The sequence below is a fragment of the Hevea brasiliensis genome, chromosome 3 (assembly GCF_030052815.1).
Source record: "Hevea brasiliensis isolate MT/VB/25A 57/8 chromosome 3, ASM3005281v1, whole genome shotgun sequence".
Classification (NCBI taxonomy): Eukaryota; Viridiplantae; Streptophyta; class Magnoliopsida; order Malpighiales; family Euphorbiaceae; genus Hevea; species Hevea brasiliensis.
In genome coordinates, this window is record NC_079495.1 from 102,780,979 (window position 1) to 102,808,919 (window position 27,941).

The 27,941-nt window shown below is 36.8% G+C and overlaps 3 protein-coding genes across 3 annotated transcripts; 2 read left to right on the top strand and 1 right to left on the bottom strand.

The window, feature by feature from the left end:
• Positions 1–16,072: 16,072 nt before the first annotated feature.
• Positions 16,073–19,118, top strand: LOC110650015 (binding partner of ACD11 1). The gene is made up of 5 exons (XM_021804793.2): positions 16,073–16,232; positions 16,413–16,516; positions 16,727–16,802; positions 18,101–18,184; positions 18,296–19,118. Exons 1-5 carry the CDS (start codon positions 16,227–16,229, stop codon positions 18,833–18,835), a joined length of 810 nt encoding a protein of 269 aa, XP_021660485.2. The 5' UTR covers positions 16,073–16,226; the 3' UTR covers positions 18,836–19,118.
• A 390-nt stretch (positions 19,119–19,508) lies between these two features.
• LOC110650016 (probable calcium-binding protein CML18) lies at positions 19,509–21,020 on the bottom strand. Its single transcript, XM_058144301.1, has 2 exons — positions 19,993–21,020; positions 19,509–19,776 (listed from the first exon to the last, which is right to left on the bottom strand). Exon 1 carries the CDS (start codon positions 20,484–20,486, stop codon positions 19,995–19,997), a length of 492 nt encoding a protein of 163 aa, XP_058000284.1. The 5' UTR covers positions 20,487–21,020; the 3' UTR covers positions 19,509–19,776; positions 19,993–19,994.
• Positions 21,021–24,580: 3,560 nt separating this feature from the next.
• LOC110650019 (lysine-specific demethylase JMJ13-like) lies at positions 24,581–27,941 on the top strand. The gene is made up of 9 exons (XM_021804799.2): positions 24,581–24,944; positions 25,312–25,456; positions 25,596–25,815; positions 25,941–25,994; positions 26,080–26,159; positions 26,249–26,526; positions 26,635–27,033; positions 27,148–27,356; positions 27,521–27,941. The coding sequence occupies exons 1-9, from the start codon at positions 24,677–24,679 to the stop codon at positions 27,776–27,778; spliced, it is 1,911 nt and encodes a 636-aa protein (XP_021660491.2). The 5' UTR covers positions 24,581–24,676; the 3' UTR covers positions 27,779–27,941.

The following is a 27,941-nucleotide window of genomic DNA, read 5'->3' on the forward strand; positions in this document are numbered from 1 at the left end:
AAGCTTGAAAATGTGTAACAATGGTGGAAAGAAAACAAAATGAAAGAGAGAGGTGAGAGAGTTGGGCGGCAACTTTTTGGGAAGAAGAAGACCAATTTTTCTTTTTATTTTTTTTGTCTTATTTTTGTAATATTTATCCTCAGTTTTTTATATTTTAAATTATAATATTAATGAGGTCATGCTTACATCACCATGATGATGTCATAATTCCTTTTGATTTAATTTTCTTTTCCTTTCTTTTTCAACCAATCTCTTTATTTCTAATATATTTTTCATAATTTTAATTTCCTATATTTTATTGGACATTTAGGCCAAGAGTCACTTCTAAGAGTAAATTGACCAAATTACTCCTTACCGGTCTGATCCGATTTTTCAATAACACTATATTGCTTTCTGAATCCTGGTCCAATTATTTGAGCTTGTTCTCACTTCTTTTCTGTAGTTTTTACATTTTCCCTAACTTCTCAATTATTTCTAGGCCTGTAGTGTCATAGGGTCCCACACGAAATCAGGGCAATGACTGAGCTCGCAGTCACTTCCCGGTACGGTCACCCATCGCTATGGCCTTAGCTCATTTAACCCATTATGCTTTGTTTTCTTCATTTTCTTTTTACCTTCATGTAATTACTACTTATTTTTATCTATGGCTTTTCTAGGTGACTTAATTATGGTTTTGAACATTCTGACTGTCCGGACAGACATCAATCACAGAAATAGTAGACTGTACGGCACTGTCCAATGTAAGGGTGTTACAATTCTCTCCTCCTTAAAAGAAATTTCGTCCTCAAAATTTTGCCCACTATCAGTCCTTAAATAGTCATGAGTATTGTTTTCTCATGTCTTTCTTATATTTCCATGGAGTTTCATAGTCTGAATGATGGTCCATAACACTTTAACCAAGGTATACATTTATTTCTCAGCTGCTCCACCACATGTGCTAAGGTCTTTATGTGTAACACCCCAAATTTTATTATTTATGAGTATTTTTGATATTTTAATTTTATTTAAATTTTAGGAATTTTTTTGAGATTTTTCGGATTTTAAAAATCGGGTTCGATTTTCCGAAAATATAAACTTTGATGATTTTTAAAAATTAATTTAAAGACCACGTGGCAAAACTAAAAATATATTTGGAGTCTACGTATTTTTCTGAGTTTTATGGAATTTTTTCGAAATTTTTGGACCTCGTTTTCGGTCCCGAGGCAGAGTAAAAATTCAAAAATTTTGTATTTCGAATCGAACCGGCCGAATTGAACCGACCGGATCGGACCGGTCGAATCGGACCGGTCTCTTCTCTTTTTCTTCCTCCCGCGCGCGACGTTCCCTCCTCTCTTCTCTCTCTCGTTTCTCTCTCCTCTCCACCCCTAGCGGCCGCCCACTGGCCAGCCAGAGACCAGCTGACCAGCCAGAGGCGCCGCGCCCGAAAATATGGAAAACGCGCCGCCAGCTGCAAGCCGCCATCCGGCCGATCCGGCCACCGATTGGACCGGGTCTTGTATCTAAAATCATCTACTCGGTGAGAGCTTTCCATAGACACCAAGAACGCCGAAATCCATCGAGCGGTTTGTCCGATTTTAGCTCGGGAAGATTTTAGCCCATTTCGACTTTTGGGCTAGATTTCTCGAAAACCGTGAATCCCACGAGAAAACCGAGGCCACCAGCACGCTCCATTCGTCGAGAGCTTCGCAACGACATAAATTTCGAATTTTTCCGACACCGTTTTTCGGTGGGTCCCACGGAACTTCGCAGTGTATTTTCGAGCATTAAATGAGCTTAGAAAATTCTGAAAAATTTATGTACTAACCCCCGTGTTATGGGCTTCGTGTAGGTATCCTCGATTCGCGGAAATTCGACGATTGGCCAAGATGCAAAATTAGGCGACACGATTCTGGAAAAGTCTCGAATTGGACCGAGGTTTTGGCTAGCCCCCATTGTTAGGCGTCCCGTTCGAAGTCGGAATCGGCAAAGGTAAACCCGAACCTTGCTTTTTCATAATTTTCTAGTGCTTAAATAGGATTAAAAATCCATAAAATATTCGTGGTAGCTTGAAAAATTACGATTCTTTTTGCAATAGTTTAGTAATATTGCTAAGGACCAGGCAAAGTTTTATAATTTTTAGAGCTTGTTTGGGCGTTTTGCAAAAATGGTCAATAATAAGGACTAAATTGAAATTTTTGCGTATTGTGATGGATGACGATTTGATGGGCCCGGGAGGGGTGTGATATGATTGAAGTTGATATATGGATTGTGAATATAGAAGTGCGTTTTTAGCCCTTTTGCAGGTTGGGTAGGTCCTAGGTATAGGGGAGATTCTGCCGGATTTTCGGCATGACTTAGGACGTATTGGTCTTTTTCTTTGTTTGTATTGAGTCAAATTTATTAAATGATTGTAATAAAATTGTCGTGAGCCGATGACCTTCTTCCTCCGCCCACGGTGATTGTCGTCAAAGTCGTGAGTAAAATATTAATTTTAATTATAATTTCGATATTATTATATGTTCAAGATGCCCATGCATCACTTATATGCATATATTTATGTAGTTAAACTCTAGGCACGATTTATGTTGCATTCATAGCATTAATGTGCTATGAGTGTTGTTGTGGTATTGTGGTGCAGTGTGCGTGCGTTGGCGTTCGTGTGTGGTGGTGTGGACTATGGATAGGAGGGGTAGTCACGGCTTGAGTACTTCGCTGGGACCCGATCCTACGTGGGGTAGTCACGTCTTGAGTTCTTCTCTGGGACCATCGATTTGGCTTATTAATCGAAAGTCAGGCTTGAGTTCTTCACTGCACCGAGTTGGATTTAAGAGAGCTGTATAGGGGATCAGCTCCCAATATATTATGATTGATGCTACAGGGTGCGTGAGTGCTCCAAATTACCTTTTTAATGCTATGATGTGAATATGATGTTGATGTTGCATTTCACTCTACAGGGTGCATTAGTTACAGATAGTTATAGAGATTATGGTTAAAATTGATATTTTACTCTCTGAGTCGAACGCTCACTCCTGTTCAAAAATTTTTACAGGCCACAGGAGGATATTTTGTTCTGGGTTAACCTGCCTTTCTACTTCGCAGGTTGTTTATCAATATTTGTGTAGTGTTAATTACTCCTAGAATTTCCGCATGTATTAGAAGTATTTATTTGATTATGGTCTGTAATATTATTATCATGTTGGACCTGTAAACGTATAATGATATGCATGTTTGATGGATTGGATGAGGGAGCTGAGCTCCCATTTATTATTATGTTGATGAGTATGTGGAGGGTGAGCTGAGCTCCCCAATTGACTATATATTGTGTTTACAGGTCGGGTGAGTCGAAAACTCCCCGTTGGTAAGTCCATTTTATGGCCGGACTCTGTCCGTTTGTTTTCTTGATATTGGGCCCAAATGGGCCTTAGAGTTGGGTTAATGAATAGTTAAGGCTTACTACGGGCCTCGGGGCTTTAGGTGGCAGTCCTAGTCTTGGAGTGGCCCATAGGTTGGGTCGTGACAGATGTGGTATCAGAGCTTAGGCTCCAGATTCGTAGGGAAAAGTTATCTAAGTGTTGGAAAGAGTCTACTAGGAGTCACATGCGAAAAATAGGGTTCACATTCGTCTTGCATTGTCATCTTTGCTTCTAGTCTCTGCTTCATATATTATGTGTAAATATGAGTCTATAGAGCTGTGTAATGTGCAGTTTGAATTTTGTGGGCTAATGCTGCTGAATTTCAGGAAAATGCGTAGAAGCAGGAGAGCTGCCACTGCACCAGAGCCAGATGTGCCTGACGAGGTGTCGGCACAGGATGAGGCGCCTGCCTCAAGAAGGCGGGGTAGGAGGCCTAGAGCTGCTCAAGTAGAAGAGCAGCTGCCACCAGTTCAGGAACAGTCCTTTATGGCACAGGGTCCCATGGACCCAATGGGAGCTACTCTAGCTGGTCTGCAGAGAACCATCGACATGATGGCGCAGTATATGGTCCACCCTCCACAGCAGCAGCAGTCCACCGCACCAAGAGGGGAAACTTACAAACAGATCATCAACTTCAAGAAGTTGGTGCCTGGTACCTATGATGTGTCAGACGATGCATATCGGTTTTTGGATTCCTGACGAGGCAGAATGCAGTCTGATTGGATCGATGGAAGGCGATAGAGTGTATGCAAGACGTCATGGGGCCTATGCCTGACAATGGATGAATGACTACGTGTTACCCGGATGGAGGGTTTGACATGGGCTCGGTTGTGGAACTTTTATCAATCGGTTTGTGCGAGCTTTAGAAATCGAAGCGGTGGGCCTTTGAGGCCTTAAGACAGAATGGCGGTGCAGTAGATGAATATGCTCTGCAATTTACGAATTGAGCGGATATGCCCCTACAGCAGATCTCAGAGACTATGAAGGTGAAGAGATTCCTAAAGGGGCTTGACAGAGGTATGCAAACACAGCCATGATGTCCGATCGGTCTTTTGATGTGGTGGTTGATCGAGCCGACAGATTGAGATCGATTATCTTTGTGGATGACAAGGAAGAGCAAAGAAAAAGCAGAGCGAGGGTTCCTCAGTGTCCCTTCTATGGGTACTCGGATAGTGGTGGCGAGTAATTACAGAGGAAAGAGTAGGAACAAGAAAAGTGGTTTTAGACACAAACCACGAGGATCTGCACCAGTGCGGATCCAGCGGTGGTCACGATTCGAATCAGCGGTTAAGTGCAGTTCAGATCCTCCTTGGCACCTTGTGCACAAGTGTGGAAGAGGACATTCAGGACCTTGTTTGATGGGATCGAGTATGCTTGGTGTGGCCAACCGGGTCACTTTGCTAGAGAATGCCCCATGTTCACGAGCCACGGATGGGGTCACGTGGTTACATGCGAATGTTCCTCGGCGATTGTATCCGGTGCTTCCAACATGGCGGCGATCGATTCATGTACCAGGCGAGGACAAGGGGGCGTGGATTTGGAGGCGGTCGGGAGGTAGAAGTCGATGTCGTGGTTACGCCACTCGGGGTAGGGTCAAGCTCGGGTTTTCACCACGACCCACCGGGATGCTCAAGCTTCAAATGCAGTTGTGGCAGGTATTCTTCTGGTCTGTTCTTATGAGGCTCGTGTTTTGATAGATCCGGGTGCTACGCACTCATTTGTCTCCCCCGTGTTTGCCATGAGGTTAGAAACCCTACAACTTTAGAGTGCCCTTTGTCAATAGCTACCCCACTTAGTGACAACATAGATGTAGACATGGTATTTCCGGGTAGCCCAGTGGTAGTGGATGGAAAGATCCTCCCAGCAGACTTGGTTCCTCTACCAGTAATGGACTTCGATGTAATCCTGGGAATGGATTGGTTGGCAACTCATTATGCCACCTTAGACTGCAGGAACAAAAAGGTGTATTTTCACATACCTGGTGTGGAAGAGTTTAGCTTTGATGGTGACAGGAGCGTGGCTCCATATAATTTGGTGTCAGCGATTAGCGCTAGAAAAATGTTGAGGCGTGGATGCCAAGGGTATTTGGCATTGGTGAGAGATACATCTATAGAAGGTGTCAGCATGGAAAATGTTCCTGTTGTCAGAGAATTCATGGATGTCTTCCCTGAAGAGCTTCCAGGGTTGCCACCAGGAAGGGAAATAGAGTTCTGCATTGATGTTGTTCCGGGTACAAACCCCATATCAATGCCACCTTACAGGATGGCACCAGCAGAATTGAAAGAGCTAAAGGAGCAGCTGCAGGAGCTTTTGGACAAGGGTTTCATACGTCCGAGCACTTCACCCTGGGGTGCTCCTGTGCTATTTGTAAGAAAGAAAGATGGGTCATTGAGGTTATGTATTGACTACAGACAGCTGAACAAGGTGACTGTGAAGAACAAGTATCCACTTCCTCGGATCGACGATCTGTTTGATCAGCTCCAAGGAGCTAGATTCTTTTCCAAGATAGACCTGCGATCAGGCTACCATCAGTTGAGAATCAGAAATGAGGACGTGTCCAAAACGGCATTCAGGACAAGATATGGTCATTATGAGTTCTTGGTGATGTCTTTTGGACTCACTAATGCACCAAAGAACCTTCATGGACTTGATGAACAGGGTGTTCAAGCCATTTTTGGACCGTTTTGTCATCGTATTCATAGATGACATTCTGGTATACTCTCGGACCGAGGAAGAACATGTGTGGCACTTGAGGATGGTGTTGCAGACGTTGAGGGAGCACCAGCTATATGTCAAATTTTCAAAATGTGAATTTTGGCTAGAAAGCATCTCATTCTTGGGACACGTGGTTTCTAGTGACGGCATTCAAGTGGATCCCAAGAAAATTGAAGTCAGGCGATTGGCTTAGGCCTACAACGATCCGAGGTTCAAGTTTTACGGGTTTAGCCGCTACTACAAAGCGTTTTGTGCAAGATTTCTCCGAATAGCGGCTCCCCTAACTAAGTTGACCAGGAAGAATGTTCCATTCATTTGGACAGATGACTGTGAGGTGAGTTTCCAGAAGCTTAAGGAGTGTCTAACCACTGCCCCTGTGTTGACACTACCTGTGAGTGGTGAAGGATACACCGTGTATTGTGACGCCTCCAGAGTTGGCCTAGGGTGTGTCTTGATGCAGAATGGAAAGGTAGTGGCTTATGCTTCAAGACAGCTGAAGAGGCATGAGCAGAACTACCCCACCCATGATTTGGAAATGGCGGCTGTAGTCTTTGCACTTAAAATCTGGAGACACTACCTGTATGGTGAAGTGTGCGAGATATACACCGACCACAAGAGTTTGAAGTATATCTTCCAACAGAGGGACTTGAACTTGAGACAGAGGAGATGGATGGAGCTTCTGAAAGACTATGATTGCACCATCCAGTACCACCCTGGGAAGGCCAATGTAGTGGCGGATGCTTTGAGCAGGAAGTCTTCTGGCAGTTTGGCGCACATTTCAGCGGAGAAGAGACCGTTGATTCAAGAGGTACATGAGTTGATGGATCAAGGTTTAATCCTAGATCTTTCAGATGAGGGGGTATTGTTGGCTCACTTTTCAGTGAGGCCAGACTTGAGGGACAGAGTTAGAGTTTCCCAGCACAGAGACCAACAATTGATGAAGATTATAGAAAGAGTACAGCAAGGTGAAGGTGGTGAGTTTGGATTTGCCAATGATGGCGCTCTAGTGCATGGTTCGAGGATATGTGTGCCCGATGTAGACAATCTCAGACATGAAATCATGCAAGAGGCACACTATACACTGTACAGTGTCCACCCAGGTTCCACCAAGATGTACCATGATGTGAAAGATAGCTATTGGTGGAATGGCATGAAGAGAGACATAGCAGACTTTGTGTCCAAGTGCTTGACTTGTCAGAAGGTGAAGTTTGAACACCAGAGACCGTCAGGGAAGCTGCAAGAGCTCCCTATCCCAGAATGGAAGTGGGAAATGATTACTATGGATTTTGTGACTGGGTTGCCTCGTACCACGCGAGGGTATGATTCGATATGGGTAATTGTGGACCGCTTAACCAAATCAGCTCACTTCTTGCCTGTGAAGACTACATATTCTCGTGCACAAGATGCGCGGCTCTACATTCGAGAAATAGTCGATTGCATGGAGTTAGGCTTCCATAATATCGGCGAGAGGGCCCCATTCACTTCGGTTTTGGAGAAAGTTGCGGGAGGCACTTGGCACCTGATTGAACTTGATGCGGCTTTCCACCCTCGCAGACGGGACGGTCGAAAGGACAATCCAAACATCGAAGACATGCTTCGCATGAGTGTTTTGGATTTTGGAGGTCAATGGGATGAGCAATAGCTTTGGTGGAGTTTGCCTACAACAACAGATTACCATTCCAAAGATAGGATGGCACCCTATGAAGCACTATATGGAAGAAAGTGTAGGTCTCCTTTGTGTTGGACAGAAATGGGGAAGCGAAGGTGCATGATGTAGACCTAGTGCAAGACACTTGAGGTAGTTCCTTTAATCGAGAGCAACAGCTTGACTTTCAAGAGGCGGTAAGAGTTATGCAGACCCCAGACGGAGGGATGTGGAGTTTGCAGTGGGCGACTATGTATTTCTGAAGGTTTCTCCAATGAAGGAGTCATGAGATTTGGAAAGAAGGGCAAGTTGGCACCCGGTATATTGGACCTTTTGAGGTTACGGATAGAATTGGAGCGATTGCCTCACGGTTGGAGCTACCACCCAACCTCTCTCACGTTCATCCGTGTTTCACATCTCCATGCTCAGAAATACATTCCGATCCTTCTCATGTCTTTGCAAAGGATGTGATAGAGCTAAAAGAGAACTTGACATTTGAGGAGCAACTCAGAGCCATAGTGGACTACCAAGTAAGGCGGCTAAGATCCAAAGCAGATCCCTATGGTTAAGGTTTTGTGGAGGAGTCGATCGGTGGAAGAGTGCACTGGAGTCGAGCGGGACATGCGTAGCAAGTATCCTTACTTGTTCAATGTATAATCATGTACTTTATTACGCCTTGTGTAAAAATTCGAGGACGAATTTTTACGTAAGAGGAAGAATGTAACACCCCAAATTTTATTATTTATGAGTATTTTTGATATTTTAATTTTATTTAAATTTTAGGAATTTTTGAGATTTTTGATTTTAAAAATCGGGTTCGATTTTTCGAAAATATAAACTTTGATGATTTTTAAAAATTAATTTAAAGACCACGTGGCAAAACTAAAAATATATTTGGAGTCTACGTATTTTTCTGAGTTTTATGGAATTTTTTCGGAATTTTTGGACCTCGTTTTGGTCCGAGAAGTAAAAATTCAAAAATTTTGTATTTCGAATCGAACCGGCCGAATCGAACCGGACCGGATCTGACCGGTCGAATCGGACCGGTCTCTTCTCTTTTTCTTCCTCCCGCGCGCGACGTTCCCTCCTCTCTTCTCTCTCTCGTTTCTCTCTCCTCTCCACCCCTAGCGCCCTTGCGGCCACTGCCCGGCCAATGACCGTATGCTGACCAGCCAATGCCGGCCGCGCCCGGCAATGGAAAAAGCAGCGCTGGCTTGCCCTGCCTTGCGCGCTCGACCATCCGGCCGTCCGCCACCGATTCGACCGGTCTTGTGTCTAAAATCATCTACTCGGCGAGAGCTTTCCATAGACACCAAGAACGCGAAATCCATCGAGCGGTTTGTCGATTTTAGCTCGGGAAGATTTTAGCCCATTTCGACTTTTGGGCTAGATTTCTCGGAAACCGTGAATCCACGAAAACCGAGGCCACCAGCACGCTCCATTCGTCGAGAGCTTCGCAACGACATAAATTTCGAATTTTTCCGACACTGTTTGTCGGTGGGTCTCATGGAACTTCGCAGTGTATTTTCGAGCATTAAATGAGCTTAGAAAATTCTGAAAAATTTATGTACTAACCCCCGTGTTATGGGCTTCGTGTAGGTATCCTCGATTCGCGGAAATTCGGCGATTGGCCGGTTCGCAAAATTCCGCTAAACGGACACATTCTGGAAAAGTCTCCGAATTGGACCGAGGTTTTGGCTAGCCCCATTGTCGGGCGTCGGCGCGTTCGAAGTCGAGAATCGGCAAAGGTAAACCCGAACCTTGCTTTTTCATAATTTTCTAGTGCTTAAATAGGATTAAAAATCCATAAAATATTCGTGGTAGCTTAGAAAATTACGATTCTTTTTGCAATAGCTTAGTAATATTGCTAAGGACCATGGCAAAGTTTTATAATTTTTAGAGCTTGTTTGGGCGGTTTTGCAAAAATGGTCAATAATAAGGACAAAATTGAAATTTTGCGTATTGTGATGGATGATCGATTTGATGGGCGGGAGGGGCGTGTGATATGATTGAAGCTGATATATGGATTGTAAATATAGAAGTGCGTTTTTAGCCCTTTTGCGGGTTGGGTAGGTCCTAGGTATAGGGAGACTCTGCGGATTTTAAACGACTTAGGACGTATTCGTCATTTTCTTTGTTTGTATTGAGTCAAATTTATTAAATGATTGTAATAAAATTGTCGTGAGCCGACCTTCTTCCTCCTTGAGCCACGATGATTGTCGTCAAGTTTGTGAGTAAAATATTAATTTTAATTGTAATTTCACTATTATTATATGTTCAAGCATGCCCATGCATCACTTATATGCATATATTTATGTAGTTAAACTCTAGGCACGATTTATGTTGCATTCATAACTGTTAATGTGCCATGAGTGTTGTTGTGGTAATTTGGAGCAGTGTGCGTGCGTTGGCGTGCGTGTGATGTGGTGTGGACTATGGATAGGACGGGGTAGTCACGGCTTGAGTTCTTCGCTGGGACCCGTTCCTTCGAGGGGTAGTCACGGCTTGAGTTCTTCGCTGGGACCCTCGATTTGGTTTATTAAGCGAAAGTCCGGCTTGAGTTCTTCGCTGGCACCAGGTTGGATTTAAGAGAGCTGTATAGGGGATCAGCTCCCAATATATTATGATTGATGCTACAGGGTGCGTGAGTGCTCCAAATTACCTTTTTGATGCTATGATGTGAATATGATGTTGATGTTGCATTTCACTCTCTGGTGCATTAGTTCTGAGATAGTTATAGAGATTATGGTTAAAATTGATATTTTACTCTCTGAGTCGAATGCTCACTCCTGTTCAAAAATTTTTACAGGCCACAGGAGGATATTTTGTTCTGGGTTAACCTGCCTTTCTACTTCGCAGGTTGTTTATCAATATTTGTGTAGTGTTAATTACTCCTAGAATTTCCGCATGTATTAGAAGTATTTATTTGATTATGGTCTGTAATATTATTATCATGTTGGACCTGTAAACGTATAATGATATGCATGTTTGATGGATTGGATGAGGGAGCTGAGCTCCCATTTATTATTATGTTGATGAGTATGTGGAGGGTGAGCTGAGCTCCCCAATTGACTATATATTGTGTTTACAGGTCGGGTGAGTCAAAAACTCCCCGTTGGTAAGTCCATTTTATGGCCGGACTCTGTCCGTTTGTTTTCTTGATATTGGGCCCAAATGGGCCTTAGAGTTGGGTTAATGAATAGTTAAGGCTTACTACGGGCCTCGGGGGCTTTAGGCTGGCCCAGGTCCTAGTGCCGGTCCGGCCCATAGGTTGGGTCGTGACATTATGAGTTCCCTATCATAAGTTAAATTTGAATTTATTGCAATTCTTGAGATAAGTAAAATCTATGTGCTAATGATCCCACGCTTCTTAAAATCTCATATGGTTCTATGAAATGAGGACTTAGTTTTCCCCCTTTCTCTAAAATATCATAATCTTCGTTTAGGGAGGGGGGGGGGGGGGAACCTTCAAATACTTTATCTTACACAATATCTTTAATATCTCATTCTTTAAGTCTATGTAAGACTTTTAACAATCTAATACAACTTTTAGTTTGTTTGTATAATTTTAATCTTCTCTTACTGTTGTTCTAGCTAATATTTCGATTTATGTTTCCTCCTAACTATCGAGTCAAAAACTAATACCTTTCTATCATCTCTAATAAATCCTTTACACTTTAATATTACTCTGGGTTGGTCAAAGGACCACTTAAACCAACACTTCTATCGATATTCTATAGCTTATTTTTCACTGATTTGTGATTAGTGTTTTCTTTTCTACTTAACTATAAACTATCCTCTAATATCTTAAGAAGGGAGTCTACAAAAATCTCCTTTTTCTCTTGCCATGCACTAATCATAATCTAATCATTATAATCCGCACAATAAAATTGTGCTCTTTCTAAAGAATACCTGACCAACTAGTTCTTAGCACATAACTGTCCCTATTAGAACATCGTTCCGCAATCATTTTATTATAAGTCATGATTATCATCCATAGCATCCTGTCTCATTCAAAGGAACAAAATTATACTTTATGCCTTGCTGCTACACAATTAAGATATTATTTTTCATTAATCTTTAGACAGAGGTCCGTTACAAGGCCAAAACAACTGCAAGACTCCATATTCGAGACTTGATGACTTTACCATATAAGTGTTATCATTAATTTATGACTATACTAAAATCAGTAGTCTTATAGTGATTCCTGACGTACCGTAGCTCGTATTAGATAACTGAGTCAGTGACTCTAGCTATCTTATAACTATGACCTTTCAATATTCTAATTTTAGAATTTTAAATCCCTAAGTAGGATTTTCAAACTTATTTCCAAAAATAAAACTCTGTTCTGGCATAACTATACCAAAATAGATGCCGTTTGCAAATATCCTTTTCTTAATGCACTATAGGGAAGTACGTAGTTCTACACAATAATTTTAAGTCGGTACTGTAATCTGCAGCTTACAGTACAAACATCAAGAATATTATATAGTTACTACGATACATTCCAATAGATCAAACTTTTCTATATCTCATCCTTTTCGAATCCATATCTTATTCTGATTATGGTATCCACTGACATATATGAGTAGTAATACCTTTGCCCTTATCTGGGGTAGCTATTTACTATAGCTCACTTTTAGATCCTCTTGTCTTATACTAAATAGGCACACTAATTAGCTTTATAATATTGTATGTTAGAAAATATTTTTCGCTGACAAACTCTTCCAAAACTAATTTCAATTACACTTATTATCGTAGTTTTTATCCTAAAGGACTAGTCACTAATACCTTAAAATTTATTTCCATGCAAGGAAATAGCAGCAGAACATATAATTCTAACACTAACATACGAATAAGTAGTGCTGGGATCAAATAATAACTAATTGTTTCTTTTAAAAATTAAGAATTTTCCAGTAGCTATATCCGAAGTTTCTGCTTTTTCTTCTTGGTGCATAGTGGACACTCTGATTGGTGCACTACTATGTTCAGGTTGATTCACTGTGCTATGATTGCTAGGAGTACCGACTCTATCTATATCTCGACCCTCACTGACTGTCTGTGAACTTTGGAAAGCGGAACCTTGGACTAATCCCCTTGGTGTAGTATATGACATAGATTGATGTGGTCTAGTATAATCTCTAGTAAAATGTCCACATTCACCACAATTGTAACAGGCCTCGGTGGCCTTATAACAAATACCCCCATGTAGCTTACCATAAAAGTCACAAATACGGGTAAGGTAGGAACTTCTGGTTGCTCGACGACTGAATCTTGATGGCTTCCGCCCTGAAGATCCGCCTCTGTCATATCTATGAACTCGGGGTCCCTTAAAATCTTTCCTCTTCCCCAAATTACTACTAGAACTTTGACCATCAGGTTTCCCACTTTTTCCTTTTTCATGTTGCCCTTGCGGGAGTTGGGTTTGTACTTGAGCTTGGGCTGACAGATTATCAGCCATTTATTGAAAGAACGTAGCCAACTGCTAAGCCATTTGTGCAGTAATCTGCATAGGAGGGACTGGCGTAGTTGGATCTCTGACATTTTGGGGAGCTGGGGCCTCCTCTTGCGCCTCAACTGTAACCGGTTATTCTACTATTTTATCTCCCTCTTCCATTTCTTTTCGTAGGATTTTCTATTTTATGTATAACCAATACAAGGAGATTTCTCCCCGTCAGTTCATATTCATGATGTAAATGTACTATATGTATCAAACATTTGAGCAGTTGTATTTATCGAAAAATATTTTAAATTCACAATTCAAAATTTTCAAAATTTACATTAAAACTCGCTCTAATACCATTTAAACATGTCACACCTTATCCCTCCTCCGTAAGGCATAATATGATCTCATAGTATACCCAATGAATTACCGAACTTCACCTACCGACAATCCATTAAATATACTACAAGAGATTTTAAATCAATTTCCATTCATTTTTCAAGTGGTGGGTAATTTTGAACAGGTATTAAAAACCTTTAATTGAAATTTTGAACATGTACTGTTCATATAGTCAGTTTTGTCCAGTGACAGGGTACCTAATCCAGATTTGACTAAATTTTACACCAACTTGTGATCAGTTTTAGAGCAAGGTTTCTTCATGAAGAGTGAATTGACTAAATACCCCTTACCGGTCTGATCCGATTTTCCAATAACACTGTATTGCTTCCTAAACCCTGATTTAATTATTTGAGCTTGTTCTCACTTCTTTTCTGTGGTTTTCACATTTCCTGTAACTTTGCAATTATTCCTAGGCCTGCAGTGTCACAGGGTCCCACAGGAAATCAGGGTAACGACTGAGCTCACAGTCACTTTCCGGTACGATCACCCATTGCTGTGGCCTTAGCTCATTTAACCCATTATACTTGTTTTCTTTATTTCCTTTTTACCTTCATGTAATTGCTATTTATTTTTATCTATGGCTTCTCTAGGTGACCTAATTATGGTTATGAACATCCTGACTGTTCGGACAGATATTAGTCGCCGGAACAGTAGACTGTACGAAACTGTCCAATGTAAGGGTGTTACATATTAATTATAATATATTTGAATTAGTTAAAATTTAAAATTCATATGTTTAATTATAAACATTTTAAAATAACTATATAATTTTTATAAATTATTTTTCAATAACATTTAAAATTATATTAAAAAAAAAACATTGTTTCAACATCAACCCCAAATAAAGAGTAGCACAGTAAAATTTTCAATAGAAAACGCTTTTAAGTGTAACTTAATATATATATATATATATATATATATATATATATATATATATATATATATATATATATATATATATATATATATATATATATTGCCTTTTCCACAAATAATTTAATTTAAAATAAAAATAATAAATAATAAAATACATTATAAAAAATGTATTACAAAAATAATAATTAAATAATGATAAAATCTATTGATCTTAGAGCAATTCACTATTTTCTAATCCAATCTAAATTTTAATTAAAAAATGGTTATTTCTTAAGATATGGGATCTGATAAACAGAGTTTTATAATGTTTAAAATTGTAAATTTTATAATTTTAAAATTCTTAATAAATGTAATAAAAAATAGATTGTTTTCTTATTATAAAATTTTTAGTGGTTGAAATTTAAAAAGTTTAGATTAAAAAATATATTTAATATAATAAATTAAATTTTTATATAAAAAATATAAAAATAAACATAAAAAAATATATTTTTTAAACATTGCCAAATCATAGTTACTTATATATAATTGAACTATTTTAATATTTAATAAATTTCACTATTTAGATATCACGTTTATTCACATTAATATTTAATTTAAATAAATTTAAATAAAATCCATACAAAAACCTATTTCTATAAAACATCTTTAAAAAAATAATTAAATAATTATAGCTCAAATCATATTAAAATATAATTATTATTTAATAAGTATTTAATTTTGATAATGATACAATTATAATTATCAAAATATTGTTGCGCAGTAATAAAAACGTACTTGACATTATTCATAATAATTTATTTAAAATTTTCAAGTGTCATTGTTTCGTTCAAATTCGATAATCATATTTTAATTAATAATTAAGTTATAATTAATTTAAAAAATAGAGAAATTTATTTAATTTTAGAATTTTATTATAATTTCAGTTATAATTATAGAACAATAATTAAATTCTAATTAAAATAACTTTGATCTAATAAATAACAAATTAAATAGAATTTAAATATTAAAAAAATAATATAATTGAAAATACAATTGAAAATAAAACATTTGCTATAAAAAAATAGTTAAAATTAATGTAAAATTATATAAAATACAATCGGAAACAAAATATTTATTATAAAAGAAAACAGTTAAAATTAATGTAAATTATTTTTTAAATTTTAATTAAATTTTAAAAATTTGAAAAAATTAATTTTTCATTTAAAAAATTTAATATATATAATCATAAAATTCTTTTTTATGATTTTTTTTTTAATTTTTCAGAATACTACTTTAACTTTAACAAATGAATAAATTCTAAATTGTTGACATAATTAGATTATAAGGACGTAATAGTTTGATATTTAAAAGATACCGCCTAATTGTTAATTAGGCCAAACTTCAGAGACTATTTTGTTATTAACCTTATTTAAAACTACCTGGAAAATGAAAACCACGTGACCACGTTCTGCCAGGTCAACTTACTCTTTCAATTGTCTAGAATATGCCTTTTTATGGTTTTGTGCATCACGCTCTCAATAGTAGTACTTCATGGACAGTTATATCCTTTCCTCCTCATCAAAAAAATGTACAATACCTATGAAGCGTTGAACTTAGAAAGTTATCCAATGACGTATAACAGCAAAAAATTAGCTACTTTCCTTAACCTCCAGAAATGATAAGAAGAATCCCTGATTAAACCGTCGCTCTTTCTGTCTATGTCACAAGAATCGTCTTCGGAAGGTTTCTGTTTGGTTTGCCTCTGCGATTACTCTCCATGTCGGTTAGTACTAACAAATCCTCTATACTCTATATCAAATTTTCTTTTTGGCCTATTCGAGATTCGATTATTTTTTTCCATTATAAGTTGTTCTTGATTTTTTTTTTTTTTTCGGATGTTGTTAAGAAATTGAAGGTGTGAAAATGATGTGTTTGTGTGATATATTTTCGATGCTTATTACAGATCAGAGCAGTGAAAGTCAGCAATGTTTCCTTGGGTGCAACAGAGCCAGATATAAAGGAGTTCTTTTCTTTTTCCGGTGAAATTGATTATGTCGAGTTGCATAGGTTGGTTTTTAATGTTATTTCAATTTAACTTTTTCCTTGTTCTTTGTGTGTTTATGCTGGCTGCTTAGCAGTTGAAAAAAATTTTGTAATTTTTGAGTATTCTTAGTTGTTGCCTCCTTTGTTGCAAGGAGATTGGGGTTTATAGTTGTTTGTGGATGGTAAATTATATGATATTTATGTTAAAGGATATCTTCTAATTTTGTTTTTCAGTGACAATGAGCGATCTCAAATAGCATATGTCACCTTCAGAGATCCACAAGGGGCAGAGACTGCTGTTCTTCTTTCGGTGCATTTACATCTTAATGCTTTTCAAGCCCTTTTGTTTTACCTTATTTTTATCAAATTAACTGTTCATCTGTACAATTTGATTGATATGTGCTTATGATAATATGATAGTTAGATTTTTAGCCTTCATTCTTGCTGAATCATTTTACGAGGGTTATGATAAATCTTACACCTTAGACAAATCAGGATTATGCTTCCACCATTCTCTTAAGAATACTTCTGCAAAATTGTAGCTAAGTTGTTGCTATTTTCTGCTAGATGGCTAAATTAATATTCATTACTGAAACTATTTTCTTCTATTGTTTCTTGAAGTAATGTATTATTGGTCACAAGAAATGTGTCGCTGCTTTTGAAAACAGATTTGTGATTATTGGGGTTACGAATTTCTGAAAGTTGCCCTAGTTAGTCAATTTGGCAAGACCTTGAAAATGGTTCATTTTTATCCAAATACAAATTTAACCTTCAAAATCTGACACAGGTTTTAGCTTTAACATATGCCTTGTTTTGAAGCTGTTTTATGTGTATCACCATATGGACTGATACTTGATTCATACTATCTATTGTTAGACTATGCCTTCCTGTAGCTTTTTCTTGTTAAAATACCTAGTCTCAGAAACCTATTGTAAGATACCCTATGGAGATATAAATTTGGCCTGTGCGTTTCTTGCTCTTTTGATTTCCATTTTATTTATTTGTGTTGTTGGGAACTTGTTTTGCTGAAAAGTTGACACAAAGATTAGATATAATCCATCTCTCTGCACTTAACATAGTAAAATAGTCTTGTTGAATGATGTTTCATGATTTAAGCTTGCCTGCCATTTGCATTGTGGTCTAAAGCCAATAGGATTAATTATTTGCCATTCTGTTCTCAGTCATTTATAACCTTTTGCTTTGTCAACTTGTAGTTAATCTTGCACTGGTTCTAGGATTTCGCATTATCTATGGGGGTTTGATGCCATTTTATGCTTGTCACTTGGTTTATTAGCTTCCCCCTTTCGTATTTTGTTCTGTTTTTCCTGCAAATTAAAAGAGGTTGGCTTACTTAATTTTACTGATCATGAACATCCTACAAAGTTATAGTCTAATATGAAGAACCTAATGCTTATATTTGGTCCATTAATTTTTTTTTTTTATATTCATCTCTTCTTCTCTCACGTGTTTTCTTTTTATTTTATTTATTCTGATAGATATTAGATTTTCTTTTAATTTTAGTTTTGCTTGTGATAAGCTCTTCTATTTTGCCCCACCAATTTTCTGTTTCAACTTGTCTCATATGATTAATCTGCTTGGTATTTTCAGGGGGCGACTATAGTTGATCAGTCAGTCACAATAGAACTGGATCCAGGTTACAAGCTGCCTGCTGCTGCTTCAGTCCCCACTACTGTAATACAATTTATTGAGCCATTAAGAATAAATTTTAATAGTATTAAAACAATTATTTTCAGTTTTACTTGTTAAATAATTTCCAATATCACGAATTGTATGATCCCACAGGCAACAAAGAATGCAAGTGCTTCTGGTGCTGAATCTGCTATGCAGAAGGCTGAGGATATTGTAAGCACCATGCTTGCTAAGGGCTTCATTCTAGGAAAAGATGCTCTCAACCAAGCAAAGGCTTTTGATGAGAAGCACCAGTTCACGTCAACTGCCACCTCTAAAGTTGCTTCTTTGGATCAAAAAATTGGTTTGAGTCAGAAAATTAGTGCTGGCACAATCCTTGTAAATGACAAAGTGAGGGAAGTGGATGAGAAGTTTCGAGTTTCTGAGACAACAAAGTCAGCCTTTGCAGCTGCTGAGGAGACAGTCAGTAATGCTGGATCTGCAATCATGAAGAACCGTTATGTGTTAACGGGGACTTCATGGGTTACTGGTGCATTCAACAGAGTTGCTAAGGCAGCTGGGGACGTGGGTCAGAAGACAAAAGAGAAGGTTTTGGCTGAGGAGCACCAGAGTCGAATAGCAGAAGGATATACCCAAATTCATGAGTTTGACTCTCCAAATATGAGTGAGCAAATGTCCAAGAGCTCGCATTAACGAGGTTTGGTCTTTTGATTAGCCAATGTTCGTGTAGATATCTTCATAGAGAGTTTGGATCTCATCATGTGAACATTACCTGTGCTTTCCTAAAGTTTGGAAATAGTTGGTGAATGGCGTTGTCAAACTTCGCGGGCATGTTTGTGATGAACAAAAACAGCAGCTTATTGCTTTTTTGTTTCCCGCAATTATCTCTACTTGATATTGTTATGTAATAACTATTTCAAAGCAATCTTTTATTATGGGATTTTTTTGGGGGATTATAAATATGGATTTCAGCTGATTTCCTTCTGAAGTGCACCCACATCAGTGACAAATAGGCGGCTATTGCAGGAGCTAAATGTCTTGGATCCACAAAGGCATTTTGATGGAATCAAAGAAGGAAATAAATAGAACACAACCAAGAAACTACATAACTGAAAGCCCAAATATGACTTTATTGAAGATGATATAACTGCCCCCATGGTTTATCATCCTTGGAATTTCAGCGCATGTCTAAACACTCAAGAAGCAAATCTCAATGCCGATAACAAAACTATGTTTCTCTTGTGCCCACATAATTAACCAACCGAATTATGATTAATGGATTTTAGATAATCTTCAATGCTCTGTTTTCTTCCATTCATAATTACAGGGCCAGGGCGATGGCAAAACCATAATGTGAGATTGGATCAGAACGAATTTAATTTACAGGTCATATACATGGGCATCAATTATAACAGAATTCTTACACAAAAGTACCAGTGCAATCCATTGTCCTCTCAACTTTCCATTCCACCTCAAAACTGAGTAATTGCAAGGCAACAGATGATAGTAAATGCAAAACTAAAGACTAAAGTTTAAACAAGAACAGAACAAGCATGTATTTCTATAGATTCTGCATAAGAAAAATAGCCTGACCAATATCTTTCGTAAAGCACCGAATTTGCCCTGCTTGGTACCTAAGAAAATTCATGAAAGGAATTAAAATAAATAATTTGCAAACTCCCAGAAACCCGAAGTTATTCTCTACCACTCACCATACCAATAAAAATGCACATGATCCTGAAGTAAAATTTCAATTTCTGTTTCTGTTTCTTTTTCACCAATTTTCTTTGCTTCCAAACATACTATAGAAAGCACGGAAAAAAGAGGGGAAAAAAAAATGATCTCAATACCTTCAGCACCAAGAATTGTCAAAAGCAGCAGAGGTAATAGCCTGAGCAAACTCCTGAAAGTTGATACACCCATCACCATCTGTATCTGCCTCCTTGATCATCCCTGTCAACTCTTCAGCCGTCAAAGCATGCCCCAACTTGGCCATGGAATGAGCCAACTCTGCCGGAGTAATATATCCATTCCCATCCCTATCAAACATGCTAAATATCTTCTTCAATTGATCCTCTGTGTAGGGGCACTTAGTCTGAAGGAGGTCAGGCTCCACAAGGGCTACAAACTCCGAGAACTCGATCATACCATTGCTGTTCTTGTCTGCTTTCTGTATCAAAGCCTCCAACTGGTCTTCGCTTGGCTTTAGACCAAGCGACCGAAGTAATGATCCCAACTCCAGTTGCGTCAAGCTACCGTCCTTATTCCGATCAAATGACCGGAAAATTTCACGTAGCTCCACCAGTTGGTCGTCATCAAGCTTCACCGGATCTTTTCCACTCATATCTAATTTCTTGATTCTCCTCCAACACCTTGCGCCTACTAGCTATTTCCTGTGTATATATCCAACTCCGATTAACCACCTTCTTCACCTACTATTTTCTTCCGTCTTTTAAATCATCCTCCAATAAAAGATTGCTCACGGCAGATTATAGAAACGAGATTTGAATTCTTGCCAAACTTTTCTGGAACAAGAATCTTGAAAATGGCAGATTCTCATAAATCACTTTCTTTAAATATGAAAAACAAATTCAAAATAAAGGGATACCTTTTCTTTCTCCCCTTCAGATAATTTCCTCTAAGATTTCCAGGTTCCCATAAACAATTCACATCCCTCACAAGCCTCACAAGTCACGGCTTTTAACTCCTCTAACTCCGCAAAAGAAAAACGAAAAATTAAAGCACATATTCAATAGAGTATTATAATATTACATGTGCATTTGTTCTTCTCCATTGTCTCTATCTCTGTTTTGTCTTTGGTTAGTGAAAATCAACGTTCTTGATCCTTTGAACTCGTTCTATGGCTAAACTTTCGGATCTAGAAAATGCCTACGTGCATGATCGTGACTAGTGGGATTTCTCAAACCTTACCTAAAAAAAAAAAAAAGGTAAAAAGACATTGTCAAGGGTCAATTCTTTGGAATATATAAATGTGGTAGAACTTCGAAGGAGTTGTTGCTAACGTGCCTACTCTTATTTTATTTTATTTTTTTTAATAATTTTTCTAGACAAGAAAAGGTTTTAGGGGTTAGTCCTTATTAGAGAGCCACATCATTAATCAGAAAAAGGGAAAAAAAAAAAAAGAATTTGGATGAGATAATGTTATTTATTATTCTGATAAACGCATCTTTTGGTTGTTTTGGTTTGATATTCAACGGATGGTCTGGTATTTATCATCTTGCACTTTCACTTTTTCTTTGGCCTTGCTTGTAGGCTATGATTGGCGGAGCATAATCAAATTCCTAATATAATTATAATTATATTACATATTTAATTATGTTATTGGTTAAAGTAAAAGTATCTTAGATAATAAAATAATAATATAATTACATATAGAATAAATGTAATTATAATTATTTTTTTTATTTATTATTAATATTATCATTATCATCATTATCTAATCACTATTGTTATTATCACCACTATATTTATTTTGTTACTATTATCACCATCACTACTATCACGTTACTATCATCTCTTTCACAATAACTTGACTATTGCTATCTCCACTTAACCATTATCACTTCTACCATCTCATAGCCACTATAATCACCACTACCTCACCTTGTCATCACTACCAATCCACCACCAACTTCTAACTATCGCTTTTGCCATTACTACCACCGTTTAGCCACCACTATTATTAACAATCAGTGTAACAATTAACACTCATTATTAACATTATATAAATAAATTAAATATTAAAATCAAATTATCATTACATTATTTATATTTTTATTTATAATTACATAAAAATGTAACGATAATAATATTATATTACAACTTTGATTGTATTACGTAATTTATTACTTTACATTCTACCAAACATAAGTTTATGTTATTGGTATATTCAACATTTTAAAAATAATAGCAGATTTAGCTATGTTGGTATAATAATAATAATAATAATAATAATAATAATAATAATAATTAATTTTTTTTTACAATTTTCATATTTAAAAATCTAATAATATAATTATATAAAATTTTAACTCAATTTTTTTTATAAATAATTTAATTAAAACTCAAATTCAAAATTTTATAATATGAATTACGTTATATTATTATTTCCTTCTAAACGTTCAATACCCATTATATTTTTTAGTGAAAAGAGAACATTATAAATCTATAACAAAGAAGGTAAATCAACAAGTACTAACGCTTCTAAATCATGAGGAGAGCAAGCTTACATGCTACTCTATTATTCATCAGAGCACCCAAATAAATAATGGAAAGAAACTCAATTTATTCCTGTGAGCAATTAATTGAATGGATAAATTATCAATTTGTCTCATAAACTTGTCATCATCAATCATATCAGAATCAATTTTGTAGGGAAATTAATTTTCAGAATAATTAAATTTTAACTAAAAATTCAAATAGTTTCGCAATTCAATCAAAAAGTAGGATTTTATTCTTTAAAAATATGTTTTACAGACCAATTTGCTAAAGAAATTAATTCAAAAACAATTTGCGTTTATTAATAAATTTAGAGAGCAAATTGCAACTTTATTCAAAATTAAATTAAATTAAAAAAAATAATGCGAAAATATCGGGTACATATCCTCCTGGTAAATATTACCCAATCGGAAAATCTGGCTATTTTATCGGGTGTACTGCCTCGTGATTCTCTCGAATATACGAGAAATTATACATGTAGACATATTTATACATATAGATAAATCAATGGGCAGTTTGTAAATAAACTGAAGTAGTTATTAAATTAAAAAAAAAAATAAATAACTGTCTTAAAAAGTTGGTACTCCTCCAATCTCCTGTCAAAATTTATTAAAATATTAGGACCATATAGTAATTTCACATGAAAGATCTCTGCTTTTGTAAACCTATAAAAGCCAGGCGCCACTCGGATTTCTCTCTTCTTCAAGATTTTCTTTTGGTTTCTCAGACATCAACTTTCCATGAAAATTTCTTTTCCGGAAGACTGTTAACACGGGTAAACTATTCTCTCCTATTCTTATGAAACTACTTTCTTGCAAAGAAACTATAGGAAAGCGAAAATTGAAATTATTTTTTCAATGCCGGAAACAGTCTTCACTTCATTCAGAGTTCGTGCTTCCACCGCCAATGCCCTTTTCTTTCTTCGTTTAAAGAGTATAGATTATTTAGCGCCTTGTTGCAAGCACTTGGTGAGCAAATGCACTAATGCACAAAAGATCATACACTATGAGAGTTTCCAGCGTTTCCTCTTTCTTTTCTTTTACTTCTTCTTTTCTTTCTCTTTTTTTTCTTGAATCTTAATAAGTTTTCTTGCTAACCAAACAGTTTATTTGTGTTGGGAGATATATCTGTGCATTGTCATATTCAAATATGTGGTTATGTCGTTTTGTGCTTATTAATTAATTTGAGTAACTCCGGATTTTTTTTTCCTTAATGGCACTTCTGATTTTGTAAGTTTCACGAAATTCCCAAATCTACATTATTTATATATTCGAAAGGCTATTATACGATGAACTTTTGAATTTGCAGGAAGTAACAGGATTTAGGACGTAATTACCATAAAAATTATGCTCAATGTCATTTAGAAAACCAATCTGTTTGTATAGTAACGCCCATCAATTACCAAGGGTGCTTACTTTGTTAGGTAACTTAAAGCTTTCTGTTTACAAATACTGCTTTTACTCTTGGCTTGTTTCCAATACATGAAGGAGTAGAAGTATGACTATGGAATAAATTTCAAGTTCAATATCAATAGTGGCTTTATGAATCTTATGTCTGTTAAACCATTAAAAGGAAAATTTTCACTTTTGTTATTAGGGAATATATCTTAGGCGGAACCAAACAGTGGTCATAGAAAGTGATTCTGTAATTTCAGGATTAGGGTATGTCTATTCCTTCATGATAAATTACTAGGTTTTATTAAATTTTTGTCACATGAATTATATGTGTTCTCTAGTGTGTGAAATTGATTGACAGATGTGGCTTGTTCTCTTGTGCCTTATTAACACATATGCTGAAAATTTTTAACGGGAATCACAGACTCACAACTGCCATGTATCACAAGGTAAAATTATTGCAGGAGATCTAAGATCGGTAATATGATAAGTACCTCGCTTAATTAGAATTGCACATAATTTTTCTTAAATTCATCCATGTTAACATTTTATTATTTGGCAATCAATATATTCTGCCAATTGATATCTGCTTTCCAATACGAATTTGATAATTAAATGGCATATATGATTAAAACATTAGTGAGTTACTTAACATGCTCTGCCAAACACTGAGGAGTCAATCGTATTCTGCCTAATTTAAATGAACCATATTTATGTTTCAAGTACTTTATACCTTGTTTAAATTATTTTTAGTTTGAGTACTACTGGAACTTTTTGGTTCATTTCCCTGTCAGGTGAACAGAAGAGAATATTATATTTGGGTACCAAAAACGCCTAAGAATTTGAAGGATTTTTGATAACGAGATTTGGTGGCATTTCTGAAGTTGGAAGTGCTAACACTATGAAAACCACCAGTAGGGAAACTGCTTTAAAAGCTTTTACATCTTGCGGAAGGAGAACTAGGACCAAGAAGAGTCCATTCTCTCAATCCAACAGACCTTTGATTGACAAGGATATCTCCTCGAAGTGCACTGCAGGCAAATATGACTTGATTGATTTAGAATGGACAGATAAAATCTCAGAATGTCCTGTCTACCGCCCATCTTTTGAGGAGTTTGAGGATCCTTTGAATTATCTGCAGAAAATTGCTGCAGAGGCATCTCAGTATGGTATGTGAAATTGATGTTCATGTTCCTCTATTATATTTTAAGATATCAGGCTTTTGAACGTAATGTGAAAATTTAATCTGTCATGTAAGTTTACTCACATTTATGATGGACTGCAGAGTACATTTTTGCTGGCATATCGTATTTATCCTTTTTTGTACTTGGGCTGCTTGTGACTTTAGACTGAATTTTATCCTCCACTATTGAGAATATGGTGCCACAGATTCAATACCCTAATTATTTACTTGCTTTCATGTTAAATTAATTATAGTTTTCACAATGGATGTGCAAATGTACCTTTGTTATCAAAAACCATGTTCTGGCGAATCTTTCTGTGGTGTTCTTTAACAAAGAATAACTTCAAATTTAGGAATTTGCAAGATTGTGTCTCCTATAAAGCCTTCTGTCCCAGCTGCTGAGGTACTAAAGGACTTCAAATTTTCAACTTATGTGCAACCACTTCGGCTTACTGAATGGGATATGGATGACAAGGTCACTTTCTCAATGGGAGAGAGGTAAATTTCTGCACAATGTAGATTTTAGGTTACAATCTTTGCAGCAATTTGGGCTCATATTTGCTGCTTTTATTTTCGTTTGGATGTTAAACAAAGTGCCAACAACAAGTTACAATGTTTGAGCTTGTGTTCTTTGCAGAGAATATACCTTCAATACTTTTAAGAGTATGGCAGATGAAAATTTTGTTTGTAGATTCTCCTGTTCCGAATATCTTTCTCCTGAACAATTGGAGAAGAATTTTTGGCTCGAAATGTCCAGTGGAAAGGAAGAAACTGTAGAGTATGCAATCAATGTTGATGGTAGTGCCTTTTCTAGTGATCCTGATGATCAGCTAGGAGCAAGCAAATGGAATTTAAAGGTATTTTCACCAGTTTAATTCTGATTTTTTTTTTAATTTTTCATTAAATTTGTTAACTTTTGCTTATCATCTCCATAATTTTTCTTTAATGAATCCTCAAACTAGATTTTGTTTCTTCATTTCAGACTCTGCCAAAGCTGCCAAATTCCATATTGCGTTTGGTTGAACATGAAATTCCAGTATGGCCATATTTTTCATGCCTTAATAAAAATTTCCATTCTGTGTTTTTGAGCTTTTCCTTGACTTCATTTTATTTATATTCAGGGAGTAACGAATCCTATGCTTTATATTGGAATGCTATTTAGTATGTTTGCATGGCACGTGGAAGATCACTATTTATTCAGGTAAATATGCTTTGTGGTGCTTCTGTGTCTTTGTCTATTTCTCAAGCCCTTCAATTTTTGTTCATATAACTTAAATTTCCAATTTTCAGCATTAATTATCATCACACTGGTGCTCCAAAGACTTGGTATGGCGTACCCGGTCATGCAGCTCTACAGTTTGAAAAAGTAGTCCTGGATCTTGTGTATGCTCATGATATTTTATCAATCGGTGATGAGGATGGAGTTTTCAAAGAAATTGCGGGGAAAACAACAATGTTTCCACCAAGTACCTTGCTACAGCACAGTGTTCCAGTTTACAAGGCTGTGCAGATGCCAGGGGAGTTTGTTGTCACCTTTCCTAGAGCATACCATGCTGGATTTAGTAATGGTAAGGATTATCTTAATTCATTATATTTGCCTACTTTTCATTCTTTTGCAATTTCAGGTCTTTTTCTATGCAGTCTATGCCTATTTTCTGATTTCTCGTACATTGCAGGTTTCAATTGTGGTGAGGCAGTGAACTTTGCTCTTGGTGATTGGTTTCCGTTCGGGGAACTGGCTAGTAAGCGATATGCTCGTATTGGCATGATGGCAATCCTTCCATGTGAGGAAATTCTATGTAAGGAAGCAGTTCATCTCTTGAAACATGAAGATTTGAATAGGTCATCAGCGGGAGTGGCCACTCATAATTCTGTAGAGGTGTCCTTCGTAAGACACATGCGGTTATTCAGTAGTGCTCTGTGGAAGCTAAAGAATAGAGTGGAAAACTTAAAAGAATCATCAATATTATTACCGAATTCTCATGGAACTATTATCTGTGGCACCTGTAAACGGGACTGTTACTTGGCTTTCCTGGAATGCAATCAGTGCTTTCATCTTCTCTGCCATTTTCACGGTACAAGAAAAACTGTTTAGAGATTCATTCTAACATATCAACTACTCAAGTCTCTCTAATTCTATTTTGCACTACATTAATATCATTTTTCGTTCTTTTGCTGGATAATTTCAGATATTAACTCTCTTGACTGTCCATGTGGAGGCAAACGTAATCTCTTTATAAGGGAGAACATAAGGGATATGGAAGAATTGGCCCAGAAATTGGAGGAAGAAGGGATAATGCGGAAGATTCATAAAGAGACAAATTGTGGCAACAATGTTAGCCTGCAGCCAAATGCAATAATCTTTTGCATTAAAAGTGAATTAATTCCGCATAGCAAGGTAAGGTCTGATATAAATCCTGAAAGTGTCATAATAACTCTAGCTTGGGATGCAAGCTAATTTTGCTGGGGTTTAAAATGCCAGCCTTCACTTATAAAATCTAGATGCGTTTGCTTCCTTATCAAGGATGATGACCATTTTAAACTCAATTTTGCTTATAACAGAACGAAGACCTGCAGCGGCAAGAAAGTGGTGCTAGAAGAACTGGTGAATCCATCATGGAAATGACAACCATTAAAGCCAGGGGAAAAGATGATGATTGTGATTCTGATATGGTAAAGCCCAATAAGAGAGGATGCCTTGACTTGACAGGATTATTGCCCTTCTTCGGTGCTTGCAAGAGGGCAAGAAGAAGCTGCAAATTGCAGAAGACTCGAACAAAATTCAATGAGCCTGCCTCTGAAGTGCCTTCAAGTGCTTAATATAGTATAGATTTGTTTAGGTTATTCTAACAACAAAGAAAGCTATAATTAACTCTGATTTATTGCCATTAACGTACAGGCAGTTAGGAGTATATTCTAAGATTAATTATACAAAATTTTTGCAATATTTGTCAATTTTTACATTGTAAAATTATACTTAATA

What these genes read in the sequence shown, in the direction of transcription:
- LOC110650015 (XM_021804793.2), top strand. An exon ending in AGACTGCTGTTCTTCTTTCG is followed by an intron (nt 16,803 to 18,100) that starts GTGCATTTACAT and finishes TGGTATTTTCAG; the next exon opens with GGGGCGACTATAGTTGATCA. An exon ending in CTGCTTCAGTCCCCACTACT is followed by an intron (nt 18,185 to 18,295) that starts GTAATACAATTT and finishes ATGATCCCACAG; the next exon opens with GCAACAAAGAATGCAAGTGC.
- LOC110650016 (XM_058144301.1), bottom strand. Translation starts at nt 20,486, where the DNA reads ATGAGTGGAAAAGATCCGGTGAAGCTTGATGACGACCAACTGGTGGAG.
- LOC110650019 (XM_021804799.2), top strand. Translation starts at nt 24,677, where the DNA reads ATGAAAACCACCAGTAGGGAAACTGCTTTAAAAGCTTTTACATCTTGC. An exon ending in TCTTCTCTGCCATTTTCACG is followed by an intron (nt 27,034 to 27,147) that starts GTACAAGAAAAA and finishes GGATAATTTCAG; the next exon opens with ATATTAACTCTCTTGACTGT. An exon ending in AATTAATTCCGCATAGCAAG is followed by an intron (nt 27,357 to 27,520) that starts GTAAGGTCTGAT and finishes TGCTTATAACAG; the next exon opens with AACGAAGACCTGCAGCGGCA.